A 25,663-nucleotide genomic window follows, 5' to 3' on the forward strand; every position below is an offset into this window, starting at 1 on the left:
GCTTGTAACATAGAGGTGAAATGTGCTATATTTTAAAAAACTGAGGGATGCATTAGCCTATTAATATTTTTTAAGGGATTTTATGCTTTTTAGACTTTTCACAAGTGTGGATGCAATTAGCCCGCATTCTTGCATATATTCCCATGGCCAGACCATTGTCTCTGGTGTCAACTTCCTCTACATTGATTCTATCAGAAATCGATTTGGGCTGCAATCAACATGAATTGAAGGAGACAAAACCTACCAGCGCCACCTTGCTTGTTTTGAGATCTTGAAGAATGCCGAGGAATATTATAAGGACAAAGGTGGCAGCCTACTTTCTTGGTTTGAATCGGACAAAAACCATTCGTGTGTTGAGGTCTCTCACTCACCATCCAAAATTCCTAAACTACGCAAAGGCTTGATGAGCACGAGCAGCTGGGAACGAGTCAGGCGAGCAAATAAGAAAATTTTATAACTCAGAAATCTATAATTTGAAGCTCAAAACGTTGAGGTTGAGTTTGTTTATATGGATTTGAAAAGTATTTTTGATGTTCACATAAGTACGCTCCAAATTCTCGTTTTACATGTTTTATTTTATATTATATTAATTAAGATGAATTTTAACTTTACCTCATTTAAATTAATGAATGTTGTACAAAACTTGTGGTGAAAATAGTGTGATCATGAATTGACTCTTTCTTATTCTAGTTCCTGAAGAATATGTTACTGATTCAGTATCTCGTCATATTCCTTGAAGGAGATTTTCCGGCCTCGAAATTGTGCATTTAAAGGTAAGATCATTCTCTGTTTTCCTTTTTTATTTCATAGAAGTTCCTATAAATTCCATATTTATTGTTTGCAATTAGCAGAAGAATTGAACATGACCTTTTTGAGGGAGTCCCTTGTGAACATGCTTTTGGTATGCATTCCATGGTCTTAATTTTTTATATGAATTTTACAATATTTTTTAAATTTTTATTCACTCTAATAAGTAGAAATATCTTTATGAAAATATAAATAGAAAATCTTTTTAAAAAACCATTTTTAGTGAAGTCATAACTTCAAGTGATATTGTTAAGTTTTCAAATTTAACCTTTTTTCTTTTAGTTTTGTTGTCTAATTTACTACAAAACATGTTTGGTTTTCAAAAGATATTTTTTTAAAAGAATAAAATCTATTTATCAATCTAATAAACTTTAAATCGCATGATAAAATACATGTGAAAATCGTGGTCCTATGTCATTATCAAATTGACAGCGAGAAACTTTTTAAAACATTCCCGTTAAAAATTAAGAAACAATTCGGATCACACAACAAGCCCGAAATTAATTCGAATCGGGTCTCTTCTCTTTTCTCACCGATCAAACGGTTCCCCTCAACCAGACGGCATTGGTTCATCACACCCACTCCTATGTTTTAAAGAAATTAGCATAAAAACTTCTATAAAAGAGTATAAATGTGCCCAAGTTTGTATAACATAGAGGTGAAATGTGCTACATTTTAAAAAACTGAGGGATGCATTAGCCTATTAATATTTCTTAAGGGATTTTATGCTTTTTAGACTTTTCACAAGTGTGGATGCAATTAGCCCGCATTCTTGCATATATTCCCATGGCCAGACCATTGTCTCTGGTGTCAACTTCCTCTACATTGATTCTATCAGAAATCGATTTGGGCTGCAATCAACATGAATTGAAGGAGACAAAACCTACCAGTGCCACCTTGCTTGTTTTGAGATCTTGAAGAATGCCGAGGAATATTATAAGGACAAAGGTGGCAGCCTACTTTCTTGGTTTGAATCGGACAAAAACCATTCGTGTGTTGAGGTCTCTCACTCACCATCCAAAATTCCTAAACTACGCAAAGGCTTGATGAGCACGAGCAGCTGGGAACAAGTCAGGCGAGCAAATAAGAAAATTTTATAACTCAGAAATCTATAACTTGAAGTTCAAAACGTTGAGGTTGAGTTTGTTTATATGGATTTGAAAAGTATTTTTGATGTTCACATAAGTACGCTCCAAATTCTCGTTTTACATGTTTTATTTTATATTATATTAATTAAGATGAATTTCAACTTTACCTCATTTAAATTAATGAATGTTGTACAAAACTTGTGGTGAAAATAGTGTGATCATGAATTGACTCTTTCTTATTCTAGTTCCTGAAGAATATGCTACTGATTCAGTATCTCTTCATATTCCTTGAAGGAGATTTTCCGGCCTCGAAATTGTGCATTTAAAGGTAAGTTCATTCTCTGTTTTCCTGTTTTATTTCATAAAAGTTCCTATAAATTCCATATTTATTGTTTGCGATTAGCAGAAGAATTGAACTGGACCTTTTTGAGGGAGTCCCTTGTGAACATGCTTTTGGTATGCATTCCATGGTCTTAATCTTTATATGAATTTTACAATATTTTTTAAATTTTTATTCACTGTAATAAGTAGAAATATCTTTACGAAAATATAAATAGAAAATCTTTTTAAAAAACCGTTTTTAGTGAAGTCATAACTTCAAGTGATATTGTTAAGTTTTCAAATTTCACCTTTTTTCTTTTAGTTTTGTTGTCTAATTTACTACAAAACATGTTTGGTTTTCAAAAGATATTTTTTTAAAAGAATAAAATCTATTTATCAATCTAATAAACTTTTAATTGCATGACAAAATACATGTGAAAATCGTGGTCCTATGTCATTATCAAATTGACAGCGAGAAACTTTTTAAAACATTGCCGTTAAAAATTAAAAAACAAATCGGATCACACAACAATCCCGAAATTAATTTGAATCGGGTCTCTTCTCTTTTATCACAGGTCAAACGGTTCCCCTCAACCAGACGGCATTGGTTCATCACACCCACTCGCCAATATTGCGCGTACCGCCACGCGACGCTACGTTCAAGTATCGTGAATCTAAAGCCAAGCCCGTCACTCTGTTGTCAAACGTTGCACTGAGTGCTATGGCAGAAGTCTCCGACGATGCGAAAGACATTGAGAAGCTTTATGAGTATGGAGAACGTCTCAATGAGGTCAAAGACAAGTCTCAGGTTCAAAATTTGTTTACTTTTTCAGGGATTCCGTGTTTCTTGGTGCTTAATTCAACTTCGAAGTTTATGTATTTGGAAGATTAGGTTTTAATTGTACGATTTATGGTTTCTGAGTAGCACGCCGATGATTATGAGAACATAATAAAGGCAGCGAAAAGCAGTAGCGTTAAGGGGAGGCAATTAGCTGCGCAGCTGATTCCGAGGTTTTTCAAGTATTTCCCTGGCCTCTCTGTTAGTGCTGTCGATGCGCATCTTGATTTGTGCGAAGCGGAAGAACTTGGGGTTGGCTCTCATCTTTCATATTATGTTAATTGTGCCAAAAAAGTTTAAACTTTGTGTATAAACCTGAAATTGTTAGCCCCCAAATGTTGTGGTTTCTAATTACCACATTTTCAGGTTCGAGTGCAAGCTATTCGAGGGCTTCCACTTTTCTGCAAAGATACACCCGAGCATCTTTCTAAAATTGTAGACATTCTTGCCCAACTCCTCACTGCTGGTATGAAGTGCTCTGAGTATCGAACACTGATGTGAAATCTGTTGTGCACTTTATGTTACAATTACCTTGCCACTAGAAGTGAAGTAGTGCGTTATTCTAATCTTTTTGTCTTCTTGATGGTTTTAGAGGAAAATGTGGAGCGTGATGCAGTAAATAAAGCTCTTTTATCCTTACTGAGGCAGGATGTTAAAGGTAATTTTACTGGTATTTGAAATGTAGGAGTGTCTGATCAGCATTTTGCACCTTATATAGGCACATAGGAACGATGAACCATACAATGGTATCTTGCTGGTATTTCACCCAACCCATGAGGTTGGTTTAGTGCTAGACTACTTCTTGATTTCGTTGTGTACTTTGTGGTTATCACTATATTTTTGATTTGCATAACTAACAATCGTGACAATTAGCAAGCATAAGCTACCAGGGGTCCAGGATTCCCATTGGAAGACAAGGGCCTAAATGCTTCTAGAACAACTGTGTGATTATTGAGGTTGTGATCTATCATAGGGCAGGAGTTACTGACATGCACAAAGTTCTGTTCATTCGTTCTGCTTAGCATAATGAAAATTTTAGCGATGGCCATCACCATATATTGATATTTTATGACCATCGAGATATCCTGATTATTAATTGAAATGGGCTATTCGTTGACCGTGATTTTCTTTTTAGTGCTGGCAACTATACAAACTCAATTTTACTACGTAATGAGCCGGAATTAAGATTTTTGCTGTTTAACCTTTTTGCCTGGTGTTTTTTTATTCTTTTTTGGATATATGTAAGGGGAGGAGTTATGCGGGTTCTCTTTGGTGGTATTACTGCTTTGTTTTGGTCTGAAATCATTGAGAGAGCATAATACTCTTTTGTTCGTCTCGCAGCTTCTTTGACAGCCCTATTTAAGCACATTGAGAGTGTTGATGAGCAGATAACTGATGAAAATCTTCGTGAGAGGACCCTACTTTTTATTAAAGACAAGGTGAGAAGATTATATGGATTACATGGCTAATGTTGTGTTGAAAGTACTTTTCCTTTTTCAGTCTTTAGAAGTAAATGATATGTAACCTTTGGTATTTCCTTCCATCGTAACCTGTTATTCAGGTGTTCCCAATCAAAGCCGAGCTCTTGAGGCCACCTGAGCAAATGGAGAGGCACATTACTGATTTGATTAAAAAGGTTCCTTTATGTTTCTCCTTTTCTATCTCTTCCTTGGTATTGATATCTGATAAGGTTTTCTATTTTTTGGGGGTAAAATCTATTTTTAACCCATGTTTTCAAAAAAAAAAAAGGGTAATTTTTGGTACACATGCTTTTCATAATATCTTAATCGGTGCACAAATGTTGGGTTTATTGCAGCTTGGTGCATGACTAGTGCAATTCACCCCAAATTCCACCAGTTTTATGGATTGGTGAAATCACAAGTTTTTTTTTTTAATATATTTAAATTTTTGAAAGTTGATTTGGCAAATTCTAATGCCATCACGTTCTGTCTATGAACATGAAACTTAGTTCGAGAATTACAAAATATAAATTACATGTAAACATAACAAGATGTGATTATGATGGTTTATGGAAAGGGTGGAAAATAATGTCACTGTAGTTCATGGTTGGATGGTAATACTACAATATTACAAGGAGTGGGGAGAAACTTTCGGGGCAACATTGGAGAGCACGCAGGGAAGAAAGTGGAGAAAATACACTGATGATGACTTGAAGCAAGATAGTCACATAAGAGTCTATACACCTTTCTGTCCTATTATCTATTAAGTCCGCGAAAGGTCAAAAGTACCTTAAAATGGATGGAGTGGGCATTTCCTTTAATCATGCATTTATCTGACAATAGATGCAATACTCGCGTGCCAATTTGATATTATGAAAAGTACATGTCCCAATTAACATCTTTGTAACATACATGCCATAACAATTTTACCCTGTTTTCAAAATTGTAGCTTGCCATCTATGAATCCCATATAATTGCCAAAAAACCCGAAGTAAAAAGCAGTTCTTAACGGATGTGATTGTTCAAGGATATGCATTTTTGTTGCATTTAAATTGCAGAGTTTACAAGATGTGACAGGAGCGGAATTTAAGATGTTTATGGATTTTTTGAAAACTTTGACCATATTTGGCGAGAAAGCTCCCCCAGAGCGGGTACAAGAACTTATTGAAATAATTGAAGGCCAAGCTGATCTTGATGCACAATTCAATGTGAGTATTTTGCTAGTAGCTATGATTAAATTGCCCACACTTTTGTCAATGCATGCACATCTTGTTGGAGTTTGGTGCTGATTCCCAATGGTTGTGAACTCTCAGTTTGTGAAATAAAAATCCACCTCCAAATCCCAGTTTATGATATGCTCAATTATTGGAATTTTCTGATGTGCAGGCTGCAGATGGAGATCATAATGATAGACTAATTTCCTGTCTGTTTATGGCTCTTCCATTTTTCGAGGTTTATAGCTTTTCTCATGGGCCATCTTCCTTCTATGTTATTTCATGATGTTTGTTTTGTAACTCATACTTGATTTGCAGAGGGGCGCATCAAATAGCAAGTTTTTCAACTACTTGAACAAGCACATGTTTCCCGTTTTTGATAAGGTTGACATTTTCAACTGTGATATTTGCTTTTACGTGCCATTTTTCAACTGCGATATTTGCTTTTGCGTGCCATTTTTTAACTACTTGAACAAGCACATGTTTCCTCGTTTGATAATGTGGTTCTTGAGGTTTGCCTCATGCTCAAGTTCATAAGATGTCTTTTGTTCTTGGGAACCGTGAGTAGGTGTGCATATTGTTCAGATTCTTTATAATTGCGTTTATATGTTCTGGGATAAGAAAAAGTGAATAGATTTTGTCTTCCAGATGAGCTTCACGGAAGCCTTTTGGTCTGTTGGATTGCATGTCCAAGCACAATCCACAATTTCTCTGCCTTTTTCCTTTTATTTTGTGGGAGATTTATTTGTGTTAAAAGCACTTGCATGGGCCATAGATTTAAAACACTAGATGTCAGTGGAATTAAATATTGGCTCTCTGCTCTTTATTTGTGGCCAGACTTGCTTGAAAATGCCAAGAAGTCGTGCATTCATTTTAGATATTTGAGTCACGAACATGACTGTTTTTTTCTTGTTTCCAGCTTCCTGAAGAACGAAAAGTAGACCTGCTTAAAAACCTTGCTGAGGGTTCACCTTACACATCTCCACAAGACACAAGACAAATTCTCCCATCTGTTGTTCAACTCTTAAAGGCAAGCTCAAGAATCTACACCTCAATTCTTTATGGTGTTTCTATGAGTGTTCAACATGTACATGAAACAGTTAAAACAGAAACTTATGTGTTGCATCCACTTCCACCTTAAAACCGATATACTTTCTTACCCTGTTTTTCACTGTGCTGGGGAACTGTTTTCTCTTTCCCTCAATCTGCGTGTGAATAGAACTTATGTTCTCTTTCATTCCCAGGAATTCAATCTTGAATCTTTAGTTTGTTTGCCTATCAATCATTTGACAGTAGGTACTTAATTTGGGTATTTTTTATGATATGAAGATTATGCCTCATGCAACTCTTTTTTTTAATGATGTTTCAGAAGGCCATGCCTCGAAGAAAAGCGGGAGAAGAAATGAACTTTACTTCCGTCGAGTGCTTGTTGTACACATTTCACCATTTAGCTCATAAGGTCATTGACCTTACATTTTTTACTCTCTTTTCGTGTTTCACATTGCAGATTAATCGCTCATCCTCTTTTTGTGGTTGGGGCAGGCTCCTAATGCCAGTAATAGTTTATGTGGTTACAAAATCGTGACTGGGCAACCATCAGATAGGCTTGGCGAAGACTTCTCTGAGCAGTACAAAGATTTCTCAGAGAGGTGAGTTTATTTGATTCATCACTTTTTTCTGGGCATTATCTTCTCCTAATTGAAAATGTGGTGTTTGTCAAATTCACTAATATGCGTCTAAATTTATAAATTATGTTTTAATTTGTCTTGGTTACCTTTTTCGATTGGTGTTTAACAAAACAAACTCTATTGAAGTGTAGAAATTCATAGCATTTGAAATCGGGGTTTCCCATCAAACTTCTTGCTTGAAGTGGTGAACATTGCTTAAGGCTTTTCCACATGACCACATGCCTTTATTTTCTTACGTGGCACCACAACATCCAGATTATGCAGCTCCACTGATCCACTGAGCACCAACAATAATTTTAAAAAAAAAGTCGGAGAGCTCGCTAAGTTGTCAAAAGCATCATTTTTCGAACAGTAAGAGTTGAAAGATTCAATAAGCATTAACACAAAGTTTCACATCACTCTAGGCCTTGAGAAAAGTCTTTAAAAAATTAAGCTAACCATTTTTCTGTTGAGTGGGCATGTAATGGTCACCATAGATTTAGACACCATGGATTGCTAGGGTTTTGCAGAACCACCTCGAGAAAAATCTTAAAAAATTTAAGATAACCATTTTTCTGTTGAGCGGGCATGTAATGGTCACCATGATCAGACACGACGGATTGCTAAGGTTTTGCAGAACCACCTTGCTGCTAAGTGCTAACTTCAATATATTCATATTATTCTATCCTTGTCTTCGTATCAGATGTGGTTCCCAACAGATTGCTAAGGTTTTCCAGAACCACCTTGCTGCTAAATGCTAACTTCAATATATTCATATTATTCTATCCTTGTCTACGTATCAGATGTGGTTCCCCAACTTTTATAACGCTACCCATGCTGATTTTCTATGTTTGGTGGCAAATCGTATCACATGCATAAGTTAACTTCTCACAAATGTTGTGAATTGATCGACTTTCTGTCTTGTCCTGTAGGCTGTATTAGAGGCAGCTATAGAAACTTTTCCTGCCATGTTTAATCTTTCGTTTCGCCACACTGAACAAGATCGCCTGAAAAGAATTAGCACTGGACTATTTTATGTTTTACGTGAATAGACTGGAAATGATCCTTTTGAAACAAGTATTGAAATGATTTGTTTTCAACTAACACAAATTGAGACTCGTTGGAATCCAGAGGAGCCACAATGGATGGCTTGAATACCAGGATGTGTGTGTTTTTTTTTTTAAAAAAACTTTAGTTTTACTAAATGTAACAAGATCTTCATGTTCTGCTATTGAGCCCCGTTTGGATTATATTCGAATATATAGTTCAAATCATAAGGAAATTATATACACTAAGACTCATGAAAAACGGCCATATCACAATCTGATATTTGTTTTGTTCAGACCCCATTATGAAATCAATAACCATGTGCGCATTCCAATGCATCACAACCAATCAATGTATTATCGGAAAAAAATCTCTTTTCCAAAACATACCTTTACTCGGTGAAGAGATTATTAGGGTGATACATTTGCAAGAACATAGAAGGACATTCCACATATATGAATGGCGAACAAGTCACATTACAATGCTATTGGCTGGGGTTTTAATGATGTTCTGGAGTACATAGTTCTAATGTAATTCTTTACTCAAATGGTGGGAACCATTTATAGAAATTTAGGGTAATAATGATTCAATGAATTCATTTGATATGGACACCTATTTGTGTGTGCCAATCAATGTCTTTGTGTTGGCACTGATGAATGCAGGAAGAACATATTATGTATATTAGTCTTGTTTGAGTTAGGTGGAGATTTTTATTCTGATCGCTAATTAAGTAAGAACATAGTTTAGAGTAGTTACATAAAATGTATTTAATGATTGCGATTTAGTGTATAACTCTCTTTCATAGATTATGGTAGCCTTTATCTTTATCAATTTAGTGTATAACTCTATTTTCATAGATTATATTTATTATTTGACAGAGTTTGTCTTTATCAATTTCCATGCATACATATAGAGACAAAGTTTGTAAAATAATAATTATAATGTATTAATTAAATTATGTATTACAAAAAAAAGTAGTTAGCTTGGTTATTTACCCTGACAGTAACTATATGCGTGGACTAAAAGCATTGGAATGAAGGTTGGCCAATTTGTCTGGTGTCATATGCTGTTTAGGCTACTGCGGATGGAGGCTTTCCTATGTTTCATTTTTCGTGCTTTATCTGGGTCTTCATGTTTCAGTATTTGAAGAAAATCTTGGTTAATCCATTAGGTTGAATTGTGTTGAAGACCTAGTTCGTGCAACCATGAAGAAGTTAACTCAGGGAATGGCGGATCATAATAAAGGATTGGGGGCTGCTGTATCCGATGAGGCTAAGGCTACCATTGTGAGTCCATATTTCCGACCACGGTTGTATAGTTGCTCGTTAACCGTGATATTTGGTTAATTTACATCTATATTAAATATGCAGAGAACCCAGAAGCAGAACACCACGACCGGGTTACGAACTTGCAACAATATTTTGGCTATGACACAGGTAAGTGAAATCACATTAAATACTGCCATTTTGAACAATGGTTATCTGGAGTAATTATTTCGTTTTTTTTCCGCCATGATTAGCCTCTTCATTCCAAAACTCCCTCATTTATTGGAGACAAGAGAATTAACTTATCTTGGAAAGAAGCAGTGAAACCTTCACCACCAACTCCTTCTGCTGCTACTGTCGGGTATGACTCCTTCCCGCTCATATAAGGTGGTAGCTAGTATATTTTAATCTTAATTGCTGCTAAAAATCTTACTGAAAATGAGATCCCATCTGCTAATACTGGAAACGTAAACCTTATATATATATCTATATATATATATATATATATATATATCATTTGCACCACTTCTTTATCTGCAGAGGAAAACGTCCTCTTGGTGCTCAGAATGGTGCTGGAAGTAATCCCGCGAAAATAGGGCGTGGAGCTGGGAGTTCACAGAACTACTTCTCAAGATCTGCAGGTCTTCAGCACCGTGGAGGGAGAAGTGGTGCTCGGGGTAGAGGAAGGGGGTATGGTGGCCGTGGCAGGGGTAGAGGATTCCGATAGCTTGATTCAGCTGTGCGTTTTATGTTCTTGAGCAATTTTGATACGAGAGGTTATGGTAGAACTTTCTGTTTAATTAATTTATGGTTCATGTTTTGCAGAGTAACATGTATTGAGATTGTCCAGGAAAAACACACTCTTGAACGTAGTTTAGGAAAAGGTTTTTTGTTTTTTTTTTTTGAGAGAAAGGAAAAGGATTTTAATTGAATGTAATGTGTGAGTTTTCTTTGATTTATTATTAACTAACCGATTGACTTATCAGGAATTGCGAATGTATTTCGAATAGATCGCATGATTTCTTAGTGTAATCAAATCGAGCCGAATATGAGCAAAAATTTAAGCTTGAATTCTAATATTGTAGGTTCGAGTTCTCGAAATATTCAAACATGTTGACAGGTTACTAAAAATATAAGTTTGAAAGATTTAAAATATAATAATATTGTTTTAATAAATAAAATACTAAAGTTTGTGAATGACCAACCAAAATAATTTATTTGAGTCAAGGTTTGAGACAACAAAAAATATTTGAAAAGGTTCCACTTCGGTTTTGAATTTAATAATTTTGAATGTGAATTAAATATTTTTTAACCAAATTGTAAAGTTTCAGAAGTCGATTATATAATTTATGTTCGTTTACGTGTTTCATAATCTACGCCATATATCAGTAGAAGGGTCACTTTCGTAGCTGCCTATCAAATAAAAAAAGACAAAAAAAAACAGAAAATACTGGTAGTGTTTGATTTTTAATTTTTGTTGTTTAAGAATATGTTTTTTAAATAATTTATTTTGTGTAGTTAAACTAGAGAATGTGATGTATGTTTGGTTTTTATTTAAATAATATATTCTATCGTATGAAGAATGAGCACCATAGAGTAACTATTTTATTATGATCATCTCAAATTTGTAATTATAATCCTTATTTTTCGTTTATTTACAATTATCTATGTCATTCAAAATTCATTCAAAAATAAATGAAAATTGCTCCTAAAAATGACTGTTATTTCAGTTAATTATCCAACAAAACCGGCAAAAACTTTTGATATATATATATATATATATTAATTTTAATGAGAAGAATAAATAACTCTAACATCTTTTTTCATATATTATGTTAAATACAACGTGTGTGTCTCATTCCACTAATAAATACAACGTCGAGGGTAATAATTTTATCATGAATGAGATTTTTGAACACATTTAAATATTCGAAAAAGAGTTGTGTTTTTGTTTTTTGAAAAAGAAAGGCTTTTGACTTTGAGTCTAGTGAATTAATTGTGGAGAAGTACCAATTTGGAGTACATGTTTTTATACGAGATAATTATTTGATGATTTTGTAGATCTCGTATTGTGAGATGTATTTCTAAAGTTTTCTCATGAATTTTAGATATTGCATATTAAATGTACAATTCAATTTGTATTTACGACATCTGACATCAAGTTTTAAATCGATGAGCCGAAAAGAGAGTTAGTAATATCCCTCCTATATTGCTAGATGAATTTGAAAAGTTTTGAGATGAACTGAAATCGTCAATTGATAATCTTGTATAAAAAATGCATAGCTGTGCTCCATGTCACAAGTTTTATGACGAGATTTTGAGTTTAATAATCAATTGTAACAAAGCCCTCGAATTCAATAAAAAAATTTTCCAATTAAATTGAATATTTACCGGGTGGGCATAAAAAACAAAAAGTCCGGGTCAGAGTCGAGAAGATTTGAACCCAATTAGGTTCGACAGAACAGAAGCACTCTGTGCACATTCTCGCTGCGTTCATCTTCCAATCCCAACGGGTGAAGAAAGATTTCCTTTTGCGAGTAAATTTGAGTGTTTCTCCTCTGGTAATGGCAAGATTCTGGAAGCCAGGGACCGAAAATCCCCGACTTGTGGACGATGAAGAAGGCGGCGTTCTATTCTACAACGCCTCCAGTTCTTCATTTTCTGGGTGAGTTCAGTTAATCTTTATTTATTTGGTTCGATTACGGGCGGTAATTTTTTTTTTTTTAATACGTTGGACTACAGTTCTGGCAATGTAAGCATGGATAAACAGAGGCAGCGGCTCCCTGTATACAAATATAGAACGGCCATATTATATTTAGTAGAGAAACACGCCACTACCATCATAGTAGGCGAAACGGGAAGTGGAAAAACGACTCAGATTCCACAGGTCTGTTGTATTATGATTGGCTAGTTATGGTAAATTCTTGACTGCAAGAGGAAATTCGTTTTAGAACAATTAATCTAAAGAAATTCATGTGCGACTCGGCGGGCAGTATCTTAAAGAAGCTGGATGGGCTGAGGGTGGTCGAGTGATAGCATGCACACAACCGAGGAGGTTGGCCGTTCAGGTATGACTTTGGAGCCTTGTTGTGTACTTCCAATTTTCAGGGCCCAATTGGTGCCACTCTGCAATTTGTTCTTTTTTAGTCAATGTCAGTGACATCTTTGTTATATTATGAGATTTTTGTGGATTTCATTTACTTGCTTTGGAGGTAACATTTTCTCATGAATGGGTTTTAGTATTATCAGTCAGTGTCGTGGGAGTATTTGCAACTGATTCCCATTCATGTTAGTGCTTTCACTGATTTGTAATGCATTAATGCTCCTGAAAAACCTGCAATTATTACTCAATGGCTACCTATATCTTGTACTTTGGTGCCTCAGGAAGAATTAAGTTTGATTGATGCCAAAGACATTCTGCATTTTAATAAAACCATGATGTTCAGCTTGTATTGACATCCAGACTGTTGCATCCAGAGTTGCTGAAGAGTTGAGTGTGAAATTAGGCGAAGAAGTTGGCTACACAATACGGTTTGAAGATATGACCAATAGTGTGAGTCTTACTGCTTTTTTATATAGGCGCAATTCTATTGTATATCGTGTTCTCTGCATATGATTCTATCTTTGAACTTTACTTGTTGGAGATAGTGCCATCTTTGCAATTGCTGTATTTCATAACGTGTTATCATATTCCAAACACAATTCAACATAAGCATGCAAACTAATTGTACTTTTCATCTTTTGCTGGTTGAACAGGATCTAACAAGGATAAAATTTCTTACAGATGGAGTGTTGCTGAGGGAAATGATGGATGATCCTCTCTTAAGCAAGTATAGGTATGTTCACACTTTCAGAGATCTCTAAGTCCCTTGAGCCTGTGTAATGGAGCCATTCATGAGTTTTTCTCGGTCAATTGATCGTCTCTTCAATCTGTCACTATTGGGTTACCCAAAATATCATTAAGATTTTGATGCATCTCACTTTTCCTTCCCTTTCTCTCTGGGAAAGAGAATTATGTGAAAAAAAATGGGTGGCAAATGATAGTGTTTATAACATAGTTAAATGTGTTTGAACATCCTTTTCGGTTACTAGTTCCTGGCTTGTTCATTTTTTGTTTACTTTTCTCCTCTTTATTATAGAACCCTGATTTTTGTCTTTGTCATCCATTTACTAAGAGAGTCTTCCATGGAGATACTGTATGATAGGATTAGTTTGTGTTTTACTTGATTCCTCTACACCATGGATCTAAAACTTCTGGGAATAATGAAGTGGGAACATAAAGGTAAATGTCAGGGATAGAAGTTCATTCTTATTTGGCTTGCTGAAGATGTTCTTAAGGTGAAATCTATCGCTCAGTTCACTATTAATCCATTAAGAAAGGGGTCATGGTTGATGTTGGCGTAACATACAGCATTCAGAAAGAGGGTATCAATTGCAGGTGATCATATATCTGGTGCATTATGCTAATATACATTTCAAAATAAAAGTGCCCATGCCTTGGGATCTACTGATAACTATTGCTTGGTGGATGTAAAAGCACTACTGATAAAATCAACACATTGTTGGGTCATGGTATTACAAATGCGATCTCCTTTGCTCTACATCAAGATTCTTTTTTACGTTAAATAGTGTAGTTCTGAGATGCTAGTGTCTAATGGGCTTTGTGCTGCACATTCTGTCATAGGATTTCACTGTTTTGAACAAAAGTTAACAAATAGATAGATACTGACCCAGCCTTCCGTGATCCATACTCACCTTTTGCTTACATGGTCTACCTGATGAAGACTTTGATTTAACACATACCATTTGTTCTTTTATTATTTTTATTGGACCTCCTCCTTGACTTTTGATTTTGTTTTGTTATTTAATACCTGGTTTAGGTCTCCTATGTTCATGTCTTAACTCATAGTTTTTGCCAGTGTCATAATGGTAGATGAAGCTCATGAACGGTCTCTTTCAACAGACATCTTGCTAGGTCTCTTAAAAAAGGTACTTTAATTTGAAGTTACATTCTCTTAGGTTATAACCTACTCATCTACTTATTAAAACCAATAACAATTAATTTAGATTCAAAGGCGACGGCCAGAACTTCGTCTCATCATTGCCTCGGCTACAATTGAAGCAAAGTCTATGGCATCCTTTTTTAATGCTAGGTATGATTCATGGCATTGGAATAATGTTATTTGCTGCAGCAGATTTATGTCTACTTATATCAAATGGTCTTAATAGTTTTGGCATTGTATGTCTCCACTACCTTCTTTATCCAGAAGATACACTATTTGCCACAATCTCTGTCCGGAAATGGGATCTATTATTGGGTACATCCTAAAAACATAAGGAGACTGCTTGCAATGGATTCAATCTCAGTATGACTAATATTGCTGAAGCTATTGAGTTTAAGATCATCTTGCTTTAGAGCAATGTTTTATTAGACCATAAATGTCTACTTCATCTTTAAAGTTGCTTCAAAGAATGATTTGTTAGCTTTAGGGTAAGTTTGAATACACAAGCAATTAGCAAAGAAAAGTACTTTAGAAACCACGGTCTTTTAAAATGCTTTTTTCATAAATCGACATTTTATGTTGGATATTATACTTAATTTTTTTTAAAAAAAAAAAATCCTTTAAAGAGAATTTGTAACCAATCACCATCTTGATTTTTAAGCATCCTCCATAACGAGATATTTTTAAAAAGAACACTTCTTTTTCTTTGTTCCCAGGAAAAGATGATTTTCTGTGAAAAACGTCTCCATACCAAGTATAATCTGTCATGGACTTGCTAGAGGCTCTAAGACATCGGGCCTTGCCAAATCAAGCCCAAGAATTACAAGCCTTGGAAGAATCTAGATGTGGTGGAGGTTATAAGACATAGAGAGAGGATTGTTCGAATCATTCTGATTTTTTCTTGAGTGTTGACTAGCTTGTTCTAGGGACTAGATTTGGCTAGGGACTAGGGTAGAACGATTTTCTCTGGGTTCATTTTCAGTGTAATTCTACCTTATTTTCACTCTTTTTCATCTACTTCTAGCATAAAAATTGTTGTTGTAACATTATCTTATTGTGGAGCAAATGATACTACTGTTTTTGCCTGCATTCACACATGAAAAACTCAATCGAAGCAGTAATCTCTTCTAGCTTCTGTTGTCTACACGTCTGAGATACATGTTCTTACTCGTCTATTGAGTTGATGAAAAAACATGATATCTAGGAACATTAGTGCCAGATGTGAGGCTACAGGCTTTGGGAAATTAGTCATACGAAGGAAAAAAGTGATCTAACTATCGAATTATTAATATAGGGATTGGAGTTTGGTTACATAATTCACCTCTCTTTGAATCGTTTTCAGTTTCAGAGTTGTATAGGGATTGGAGTTTGGTTTTCAAATAGTACTTTCCTAGATCTTGTATAGTGAATATAGTGGACCACTGGTCCACCTTCCTATGTTACTATTACTAAGTTTTAATATTATATATGTTTCTTATAAAAAAAATTATTAATATATTACAATGCTTTCATTTTGGCCCTTTTGCCGTCCTTTTCAAATTTGTCCATGCATTTGCTCGTGTTTTACCTTTTTTTCTGTTCTATATTTATGAGGTGATTACTGTCATTGAAAATTTCCCTGTGAGATCATGCTTAAGAAATTCGGTACACTACTTAACAGAAAGCGTCAGGGTCAAGATGATGAGCAGCTTGAACCAAATAAAGAGCCTGCTATTGTTTCAGTTGAGGTATGTGCTATAGTTAATTTACATTTTGACTTCATGGTGAATGGCATTTTTTTGTGGTGTCTGTATAAAATATTTTGTTTTGAATTTTTAGGGTAGAGGATTCGATGTACAAATTTGTTATGTTGAGGAACCTGTTCCAGATTACCTCCGTGCTGTGGTTTCAACAGTACTTTCTATTGATGATCAGGTATGGTTCATGTGTTGGTCCTGCATGATTTTGGAGCGTGCACACAATTTTTGTTGCTTTTGACTCTTGTAAAAGGCTGTCGAGGAACAGAAACTTACAATTAGTTGGGAAATAATTTGATTTATAAAACTACTAATACACACTGTCCTGGATTTATTAAAAATCCCCTTATAATTTGAGTTGAAGTGTCAATGACTCAATATTTATCTTAACCCCATCTGTATGGTGGATTCTTCGATTACATATCTTGTGCTATGTAATGCTTTGGTTTGCTTGTGGGTTCATTTGTTTTTACTTGCTGCACCTCATTTTGCAGGTGTAAAACATTTGCAACTATGATTATTATCAATTAAATGGCGAGACGGGGGGTTATTTGTGTTTGGTGCTTTGTGTGTCCTTCATTGAGTGTGCTGTGGTCAGATATCAGACATAGTTTGGCTTCCTTCATCTACTGTCGACCAAATATTGCAAATAATAACTATAGTCATATGATCATGTGGCATATTTATTAAATTAATAATTAATAATATTTTCGTTTCCTATCAAAAAAATAAAAATAAAAAATCATGTGACATTTTTAAGGCCTAACTGTTGTCGTTAATTATTTAAATAATATGTGAAATATCGACTTTGTGAGGCTAATTTGATTTGTTTACTTTTGGGTCATCATCTTTTCTTGTTGATTATCACTTGTTTAACTTTCACAAGGTACTGAATAATACTATATGAGCCGTAATGGTCTTGTATCTCTATATAGGAGCCAATGGGAGATATTCTGGTTTTTCTTACTGGTCAAGATGATATTGAAGCTGCAATTCAGATGCTTACAGAAGATTCCCAGAGTAGTAGAAAAAAAGGTGTTATAGACAAGCTCAAAAATGGGAGATATTCTGGTGTCACATTTTAATTTTTTTGAAAGCAAGTTAATATGTTTTTGGGTTGAGTCTTTTATGTCTCTGCTTTTGAAACTCAGTCAAATTTTTTTCTTCTGTAATACTTGTATAGATGATGATTTTGCATAGATTAGATAATCTATTTCTTTGAAAAAGATTGATTAGAATAATCACCAATGGTTCTCTTCTTGTCGGAACTTGTAATTAGTTAGACACTGGTAATGTGATGGTCTTGACAAAATTAATTGCTTTAAGTCAAGAGTCTCTATGTTCTTAATATTCAGTTTTTGACGCCCTTTGTTTATGCTATTCTTACCTGTTTTCTTACAGGATTGATAGTCTTGCCTCTGTATTCTGGACTTCCACGGGCAGATCAGGTTTGTAATTTTTGTACCTGGTCAATAAGAAAAAAAAAAAAGAAAACCTTGTTTTTTGTACATAATCTTGAAATGAATCATTCTCTTTTTGGTTTCTGTAGGATCTTGTGTTTTCACCAACCCCTCGTGGGAGGAGAAAGGTGGTAATATCGACAAATATTGCAGAGACATCCTTGACATTGGAGGTAAAAATCTTCACATCTCAGGGGAACATTTGTAATATCGCATCCACCACTTGAATTAACAGCTGAATTCTTTCCTCACCATGTTTTCTAGGGTGTTGTCTATGTCGTGGATTGTGGGTTCACAAAGCAACGTTTCTATAATCCGGTATATTTTACCATTCTGCTTGCTTTCATGCATTATTGCTTTTCATTTCTTCTCATTTCTCTTTTTTGATGTTCGTTGGAATTTGATAAATGATTGTTGTTTTTCCATTGGAAACTTGTAAAGTTGGTACGTTGGCTAATGGCTACTGTACAAACGCTAAAGAGAGATGAAACTTGTATGTACGAGTTTCTTGTATGTGCGAGAGTAATGACAATTTTTGGAAATCCAGTTTCTTTCACAACTTCTCATGAAAGTTGACAACCTTCTTTATTGGGGAATTGGTTGTCAGGGTTGCAGTTATAGTCGCTTTACCTATAAATGCTTTACATGTTACACGAATCCTAAAGTGTCAGTCAATTTCCTTTTACCAATACCTTTTTATTTTTTTTCCGCTTGCTTGAGAGAGATCTATCAATTCTTTTTTATTCTTTATATTGTTTGGTCAAACAAGCTTTGGCAAGCATGAATACATCTATGACTCTATGTTGTTCAGATGCTATGCTTAATTAATTGTATTTTAATTTACTGATGTAATTAAGCACCTTTAACTATTGAAAGTTGATGACTCCTCACATCACGTATATGTCTACTTCGTAACAGATGACTGATATTGAAAATTTGGTTGTGACACCAATATCGAAGGCATCTGCTCGGCAAAGGGCTGGCAGGGCTGGAAGAATTCGGCCGGGAAAGTGCTACAGGTGACAAACCATAAAAACACTCGCTAAATTCTAATCCTAATTTATCATGGTAATAATTTGACCTACCTGACTTGGTTGTTATTCTGGTGGGTTTGATACCTCAAATACGTGCAGATTAAATAATTAAATTGAGGAAACTCAATGATAATGTAAAGCAGATGTGCCTAGAACTATGGGTATCTTTTGAAAGCACTACTGGGCATTAAATTTCATTTTTCACATAAAAAACACATTTCTTGGAGGTGAATGAGGGAGTCTGTTGATTTGAATGTTGTCAAATTTGCTTACAAATCATCTGCACATATGAGTTGATTCATGTTCATTATCCCATCGATTTTCGTTTCGATCTGCACTATGGTTCTCTCTATGGGAAGCCCAGGTTAGCCCAGGTTAGCTTTTCTTTAAAAAGTTGACAAAGTAAGCATCCCAATTATAAGGCGGGATACAAAGCCATAAGAATATAAAGAATTGTTTAGAATAGAGGGAATCTCAAAGACTATTGGAAGCTTCACCTGATAAATGTAAGAATACATATTATGCTTTGCATATTACATATGGATACTTTATTTTTATATTTTAAAAATTAATTGAATCTCAAATTTATATTTGTGTTTATGTGTCACATGCACTAAAATTTTAGTGTTCACGGGTTCATCTTCAATTGAATAATATGTGATGTTAACTACGATTTCTTCTAAACTTAATATCTCTAAACTAGCATCATTTTGACAGATTAATCCAATAATATAATTTCTTTATTTTCTCTATTTCTATTTTGCTAACATGGAAAATTTTAGATCCTATAATAAGTATCAGAACCAAGTTTGCGTATTCAATTTGTAAAAGTTGCAAATTGGTGAAATTATTGTGAGGGGATCGTAAGAGAGCCATAATTATTTGGGCTCAAAGTGTCCATCAGGATTTGAATGCCATGTCCATAGTGTTCTTCATGACATTTTACTTGCAAATCTTCAGCAACAAAAATCAAGTCCTTAAGAGCTTTGGATAATTGGGAGAGCTGGAACAACCTCGGTATGATGTTTGAAAACTCAATCTTGAAATTTAAAGTGAAATCCCAAAGAAGGAAGAGAACGTCAGTGAGATCCTCACCTCAACGAGCCTGCAGAACAATCCGAGCTAAAGCAACATAACGATTCTTTGTGAATTGCCAGTTTCTTTCCACATTTCAATATTCAGCTTAAAGTAATCTTGTAGCAATGTTACTTGTTGGATGTTTGCAGCAAAAAAATTATTTAGGTCGCCCATTGCTCCCCATAATTTCCCTTGTATTTGAAACGCTCAGATAGGAAAATATTAAAATGATACATATAGGGAACTGATAATGACACATTTTGTGCTGTGGCCAAAATTACAGGCTCTACACTGAAGAATATTTTATGAATGAGATGTCTGCTCATGGTATTCCAGAGATGCAGAGATCAAATCTCGTTCCCTGTGTCATTCAGGTATGCCTATTGTAGAAAAATATATAATTTATTACCCTTCCACGTCTTCAAGTTTCCAAGTCAAGAAAACAAGTTCCCTTTTAGTAGTTCTATTTCTTTTGCTTAATGACCCATCTGACTCCAACATCTCTTATTATGTACCTCAGAATACTTTCACTGTATTTTGGTGGGGAGAGAATGGGTGGTGAATAACTCTTGTTTTTTCTTTTTGTTTTAAGTATAGCAAGATTAGCTATTGGTTAATTGGTTGTGTTGTTTAGATGTACTATGAGAAAGGAATTATTTTCTACAATATAATGATGTGTCAGTGGAAATTTATATCGAGGACGTATCTGACTTTCAGTCACTCTGTGAGGGCGGTGGTTCTAGGGGGGGATAGATTTAGATTTTGGGAAGATTGTTGGGTGGGGAATTCTAGTTTTAAGGATTTATTTCCCAATCTTTTTCTGATTTCCAGGGAGCATAATAGACAGATCTCTTTTTTCCTTTGTCAAGATCCATATCCTTCCTCCAACTCTTTATCTTGGAACCTGCACTTCAGATGCGATCTGAGGGATGATGAATTGGGCCAGCTAGGTAATCTGCTGGAACTTTTGAGGGGGGTCAACCTAATAGAGGGCGCTGAGGATGTGAGGAAATGGTTGTGGGACAGCTCAGGTGTATTTTCAGTTAAGTCCTTCTTTGAGTCTTTCTTCCCGGTCGAGCGATTCCCTACTTTCCCTCTCTTCTACCCAATCTGGAAAGCCCCGATTCCGACAAAGGTTCAGTTTTTCTCATGGACAACTGCGTTGGGGAGGCTGCCTACCTGTGATTTGATTCAAAAGAGGCTCCCGAACATCTCCCTTAGCCCGAACTGGTGCGTACTATGCAAACAGGGGGGGGGGGGGGGAGAGACTCAGGACCATTTGGTTATTCACTGTCCGTTTTTGGTTTCTTGTGGAATCTTGCTCTCAAGGAATTGGGACTGTCTTGGGTAATCCCGAACTCAACAAAAGATCTTTTTTGCTATGGATCTAGGAGGTCGGCTTGGACAAAAAGGGAGAGTGTTTTGGTTGATAGTGGTTCATTGCGTGTGTTGGTCGCTTTGGCTGGAGAGGAATAGAAGAATTTTTTATGATAGTGAAGAAACAGTAAAGGAAGTTTGGGACAAAGTAAAACTGAGAGTTTCCATGTGGGCTCACAAGGGTTCTAGCTTCCATTCTTTGGCTTTATTAGACTTGTATAGTGATTGGAAATTGGCTTTGATTTAGATGATAATTAGATGATAATTGCCTTTGTTTGCAAAGGACCATAGTTAGCTTTTGTGGACCGCTGGTTCACTTTTTGTATCTACTTATTTCACTATATATATAAAGTTCTAGTTTCCTATCAAAAAAAAAGTTTTCTAATTCAGCCTATCCATTTTCTTGAATAAATTCTACCTAGAACTGTTCTGTTTTTCAAATTATCCGACCCGTTGTCGCTAGTGCTACTATCCTAAGAAAAAAACCAAGGAAAAAAAAGCAAAGGGAGAAACATTTTATAAGCCTCCATTACAAAGCAGGCAATTCTGCGTCACTGTATTTCGAAATCGTGTTCATAATTTCTTTCCATGAATGTTCATTTCATTTAAAAGAAGTTACACACTTGATGTCTTTTTTCCTATGATTTATAGTCATTAATTGTTGATTGTGCATGACGAAATTCTTGGTTGACTAAATGAAATTTGTGATGACTATTTTTTGATTGTTTTGGCTTATTCTTTTCTTGTTTCTCTGTGTTTTGAGTTTGACTATTTACTAAGTTGCTGTCTGTATATATTTCCTTGTATTATATCTGGTTTTTTTTGTTTGTATATTCATTTCTTAACTTGGCCACTTTAATTTCTTGAGATTTTAATGACTACTGTTTCATCTTTCTGTTGATAGTTAAAAGCCCTGGGGGTAGACAATATATTGGGGTTTGATTGGCCATCATCACCCTCCCCTGAAGCACTGATTAGGGCACTTGAAGTATTATATTCACTTGGAGTCCTTGATGATGATGCCAAACTTACATCTCCTGCTGGCTTCCAGGTTGCTGAGATTCCACTAGTATGTCTCTGTTACCTGAGTTCGTGTATTATTCAAGATTTGTGTGTTTTAATTTGTGTAGACCATATGACTTAACAAAATACACACCGAGAAACATATTAGCATATGTTTTTCAAAAGGTGTAAAAGCAGTGCAGATTATATGTTCACTACAATGCCATGAAGAAAGTGAGAATCCACTTGTTTATGTTGGGTCCTCTCTTAATCTACTGGATTACTAGCAATACAGATGGCCTCTTTTTCCTTTGAGATAGTCCTGATTTACCATGAGCTATGTCTGTCCAAATAAAGTGTCTAGATAGCCCCGTATTTTTGGTAAAAATTATTGATCAAGAAGTTTTTGACTTTTCCTAATCATTGTTAAATCTCTTATTTTAGGATCCAATGGTCTCAAAAATGATATTAGCCTCAAACGACTTTGGCTGTTCCGAGGAAGCCATTACTATTGCTGCTGTGCTCTCCATACAGGTAAAATCATCTCCCTATCTGATACTTTACTTTATTAAGATTTTCTCATATATTATCGTATGAATTTTTGTTTTGTTTGGGTTTTGTTTACTGCTCTCTTTACCCTATGCAGTCGATCTGGTTTTCCAGTAAGGGAGTACAAAAAGAAATGGACGAAGCCAAGTTGAGATTTGCTGTTTCTGAGGTCCATATTTTTTCTTTTGCTTACTCCTTCCCTGTGCATATGCTTTGCCCATGTCGGCTAATTAGAATTCGAGTGACTTGAAAACTTACGGAACTGATATTTAGTAATTGGACTAGTAAATGTATAAGTGAAAGATTATTTCAAGACTGTATTCATGGGTTTAGGTGTTGTTCTTGGGATAGTTTTAAGTGAAGTAACATATCTTTTGTGCTGACTGCCGGAACCCGAACTTTGGTGCTTTTTCTTGATACTGGTGTCCTTGCCAATAAAAAGTAGTGAGAAAATGTGTTCCAAAGACTTGAAAAAGAAATTAATTAGCAGTCTCTACTTGCGAAACTTATTTGGTTTTTGAACTAATTCTTTGTACCTGGACTTCAAATCATAATTTTTATTAATTTCTTTTTTTTTTAATTATCCTTGATATTTGTTTATTCGACTGATAGCTCATTATAATGAATTACCGAGACTGTGAAATTGTATTATTAAAGCCCAGTGTTTCCTTGAATTCATTAATTAATATATTTATTGTTCTCAGGGTGACCATGTTACATTTCTGAATGTTTATAAAGGATTTATTGAGTCTGGTAAATCTTCAAACTGGTGTCACAAGAATTTTGTAAACTACCAAGCCATGGTATGCTCAATTCGGTTGCTGTGATTTGAAGCGTTCAATGAACTTGTTATTTGTTGCTCATCAAATTTCATTTTTGATTTCTCAGAGAAAAGTTCATGAAATTCGGCAACAACTGAGGCGAATTGTGCAGCGCCTAGGCATAGCCTTAAAGTCTTGTGAAGGTGATTTGAATGTAAGTTGTTAGTAGTGCCATTATAATGATAGCTAAATAACCCAAGATTCAACTCAACGAGTATTGAATAGCTATCAGTTAGCGTTTTTATTTGTACAAGTTTGTGGGCAGTTTTCAGCTTGTTTCCTGTTTTGAAGATCAATTTGTTACCCCCAATTCCTAGAGAACCATCATGATTCCAAATTTCCTCCATTTCATGTGGCTGTGCCCATTCATGGTATCACAGGTTTCTTGAATGAATGGACACTATCTTTCTATCCCAATCTGTTTATGAATCATAGCTAGTCTTTGGTGACTATAGTATCATTTCTGCTGGACCGAAGATGTTTGCCCTTTTATGATGCAGGCGGTAAGAAAGGCAGTCACTGCTGGATTTTTCGCTAATGCTTGTCGATTGGAAGTAAGTGTTAAATAATCATGAATTTCTCAAACTGAAATATCACTGAAAAAATTTTCCTGTGAATTTGACCTGATCGTATATATTGACTTTTCTTGTTATTAGGCATTCAGTCACAATGGTCTGTACAAAACTATTAGAAGTTCACAAGACGTTTACATTCATCCTTCATCAGTGTTATTCAGGTTATAGTCAGATCAAATGTCATTTTTCATTATTCTTCTTGTACACCGATTTCTTAGAGTCTCCTGTTTGAAAATTATTTTACAGAGTAAATCCGAAGTGGGTAGTATTCCATTCTATTGTCTCAACTGATCGTCAATACATGCGCAATGCCATCTCTATCGATCCCTCCTGGCTAACAGAGGCTGCTCCACATTTTTACCAGCACAAACAGCTCAATCCGATACCTCACTGACTTGTTTATTGTTTGTTCCCTTTGGAATTCTTATTATTACGTGCAAACACAATCAACTATCTTGTGTCGATCAGTTCATGTGGGTCACTGAAGTTCACTGGATGCAACTAACTGTTTGTAGCTTACTATGCCATGTGAAAAGTTTTGTTATTTGTACACGGTGAATTGTTGTGTTGACCCAGCACACGCACCCCCACACGTGCATTTACGCATACATATACATTCTTTCTTTCAGTATACATTAAATAGTAGAGAATTGCAAATTTCACGAATCTGCTGTCCGTCTTTGGATTGATACTTGCTGGTTTTTTTCAGGTGTTACGGTGTTGGTGCTATTTGGCGCAAGTTAAAATTGATATTTTGGGACAACTTTCTGGGTTGTAGATTATTTATGTTAGAAAGTAGAGTCGGGCAAAATTCCTCTCTTAAAAGTAAAACACTTCGGTCAAATGGTGGATGTTGAGATGGTAAAGTTTTAGTACAAATCTATTTTCTATTTTTTTTACTATAAAAAAGCATGAATAGAGGGTAAAGTTTTTATTGCCCAAATTTTGTTCATTAGAGTGAAACTTACGATGGGTATCATGAAAATTTAGAGGAAAAAGACAAGGGCAACGAAGGAAGTAAAATTCTTTGGATTTAATTGTGCTATTAAGTGCTTTTAAAATTTATAGAATACTGTCTATTAAAGTCCACTCATTTCATTCGGTCTATACTGGCACCATAATGTCAGATTGGGGAGGAAGCACTAGACTACACTTGTACACTTGACATTAAAAGTAGAAGCAAACGGGGTCAAAGGTCGAGCCTCCACTAACAAAGGGGGACAGCCATGTTAATCATTCTAAAGAAAGATAATTATATATTATATATATAACATTACCATCGTCTATTTTTTTCTTATAAATTATTGTTGAGTCTTCTAAGT

At 35.1% G+C, this 25,663-nt stretch overlaps 2 protein-coding genes across 6 annotated transcripts; both read left to right on the plus strand.

Annotated features, from left to right (window-relative positions):
* The first annotated feature begins 2,753 nt into the window (after nucleotides 1-2,753).
* Nucleotides 2,754-10,732, plus strand: LOC140880247 (apoptosis inhibitor 5-like protein API5). 3 transcript variants are annotated; one of them, XM_073284536.1, is made up of 17 exons: nucleotides 2,754-3,024; nucleotides 3,142-3,306; nucleotides 3,421-3,520; nucleotides 3,647-3,712; nucleotides 4,396-4,493; nucleotides 4,616-4,690; nucleotides 5,573-5,722; nucleotides 5,901-5,966; nucleotides 6,047-6,112; nucleotides 6,648-6,758; nucleotides 7,098-7,187; nucleotides 7,271-7,377; nucleotides 9,614-9,728; nucleotides 9,813-9,878; nucleotides 9,962-10,068; nucleotides 10,248-10,446; nucleotides 10,533-10,732. In XM_073284536.1, the coding sequence occupies exons 1-16, from the start codon at nucleotides 2,938-2,940 to the stop codon at nucleotides 10,432-10,434; spliced, it is 1,656 nt and encodes a 551-aa protein (XP_073140637.1). In that variant the 5' UTR covers nucleotides 2,754-2,937; the 3' UTR covers nucleotides 10,435-10,446; nucleotides 10,533-10,732. The 3 variants fall into 3 exon arrangements, 2 of the variants coding, with proteins under 2 accessions (XP_073140637.1, XP_073140636.1); XR_012149618.1 differs by having other exon boundaries at nucleotides 2,755-3,024; nucleotides 10,248-10,591; nucleotides 10,627-10,724; XM_073284535.1 differs by having other exon boundaries at nucleotides 2,755-3,024; nucleotides 10,248-10,732.
* Nucleotides 10,733-12,143: 1,411 nt separating this feature from the next.
* LOC140879780 (probable pre-mRNA-splicing factor ATP-dependent RNA helicase DEAH9) lies at nucleotides 12,144-25,295 on the plus strand. Of its 3 annotated transcripts, none has more exons than XR_012149502.1 (23): nucleotides 12,144-12,372; nucleotides 12,450-12,594; nucleotides 12,701-12,775; nucleotides 13,171-13,260; nucleotides 13,464-13,543; nucleotides 14,627-14,696; nucleotides 14,775-14,860; nucleotides 16,371-16,437; nucleotides 16,529-16,624; nucleotides 17,382-17,481; nucleotides 17,848-17,894; nucleotides 17,996-18,079; nucleotides 18,171-18,224; nucleotides 18,825-18,925; nucleotides 20,301-20,391; nucleotides 22,299-22,463; nucleotides 22,841-22,930; nucleotides 23,043-23,114; nucleotides 23,650-23,748; nucleotides 23,834-23,909; nucleotides 24,267-24,320; nucleotides 24,423-24,502; nucleotides 24,588-24,648. XR_012149502.1 is itself a non-coding variant. In XM_073283679.1 (23 exons), exons 1-23 carry the CDS (start codon nucleotides 12,272-12,274, stop codon nucleotides 24,733-24,735), a joined length of 2,082 nt encoding a protein of 693 aa, XP_073139780.1. In that variant the 5' UTR covers nucleotides 12,144-12,271; the 3' UTR covers nucleotides 24,736-25,294. The 3 variants fall into 3 exon arrangements, 2 of the variants coding, with proteins under 2 accessions (XP_073139780.1, XP_073139781.1); XM_073283679.1 differs by having other exon boundaries at nucleotides 23,834-23,920; nucleotides 24,588-25,294; XM_073283680.1 differs by lacking the exons at nucleotides 12,144-12,372; nucleotides 12,450-12,594 and having other exon boundaries at nucleotides 12,706-12,775; nucleotides 13,185-13,260; nucleotides 23,834-23,920; nucleotides 24,588-25,295.
* The last annotated feature ends 368 nt before the right edge of the window (nucleotides 25,296-25,663 follow it).

The sequence above is a fragment of the Henckelia pumila genome, chromosome 2, assembly GCF_033568475.1.
Source record: "Henckelia pumila isolate YLH828 chromosome 2, ASM3356847v2, whole genome shotgun sequence".
Taxonomy (NCBI): Eukaryota; Viridiplantae; Streptophyta; class Magnoliopsida; order Lamiales; family Gesneriaceae; genus Henckelia; species Henckelia pumila.

Excerpts from the sequence above, each read along its gene's own strand:
- LOC140880247 (XM_073284536.1), top strand. The coding sequence starts at position 2,938 with ATGGCAGAAGTCTCCGACGATGCGAAAGACATTGAGAAGCTTTATGAG. Across the intron at positions 4,494-4,615 it reads TACTTTTTATTAAAGACAAG|GTGTTCCCAATCAAAGCCGA; the intron begins GTGAGAAGATTA and ends CCTGTTATTCAG. Across the intron at positions 9,879-9,961 it reads ATATTTTGGCTATGACACAG|CCTCTTCATTCCAAAACTCC; the intron begins GTAAGTGAAATC and ends CGCCATGATTAG.
- LOC140879780 (XM_073283679.1), top strand. The coding sequence starts at position 12,272 with ATGGCAAGATTCTGGAAGCCAGGGACCGAAAATCCCCGACTTGTGGAC. Across the intron at positions 18,225-18,824 it reads AGCAACGTTTCTATAATCCG|ATGACTGATATTGAAAATTT; the intron begins GTATATTTTACC and ends ACTTCGTAACAG. Across the intron at positions 18,926-20,300 it reads CGGCCGGGAAAGTGCTACAG|GCTCTACACTGAAGAATATT; the intron begins GTGACAAACCAT and ends CCAAAATTACAG.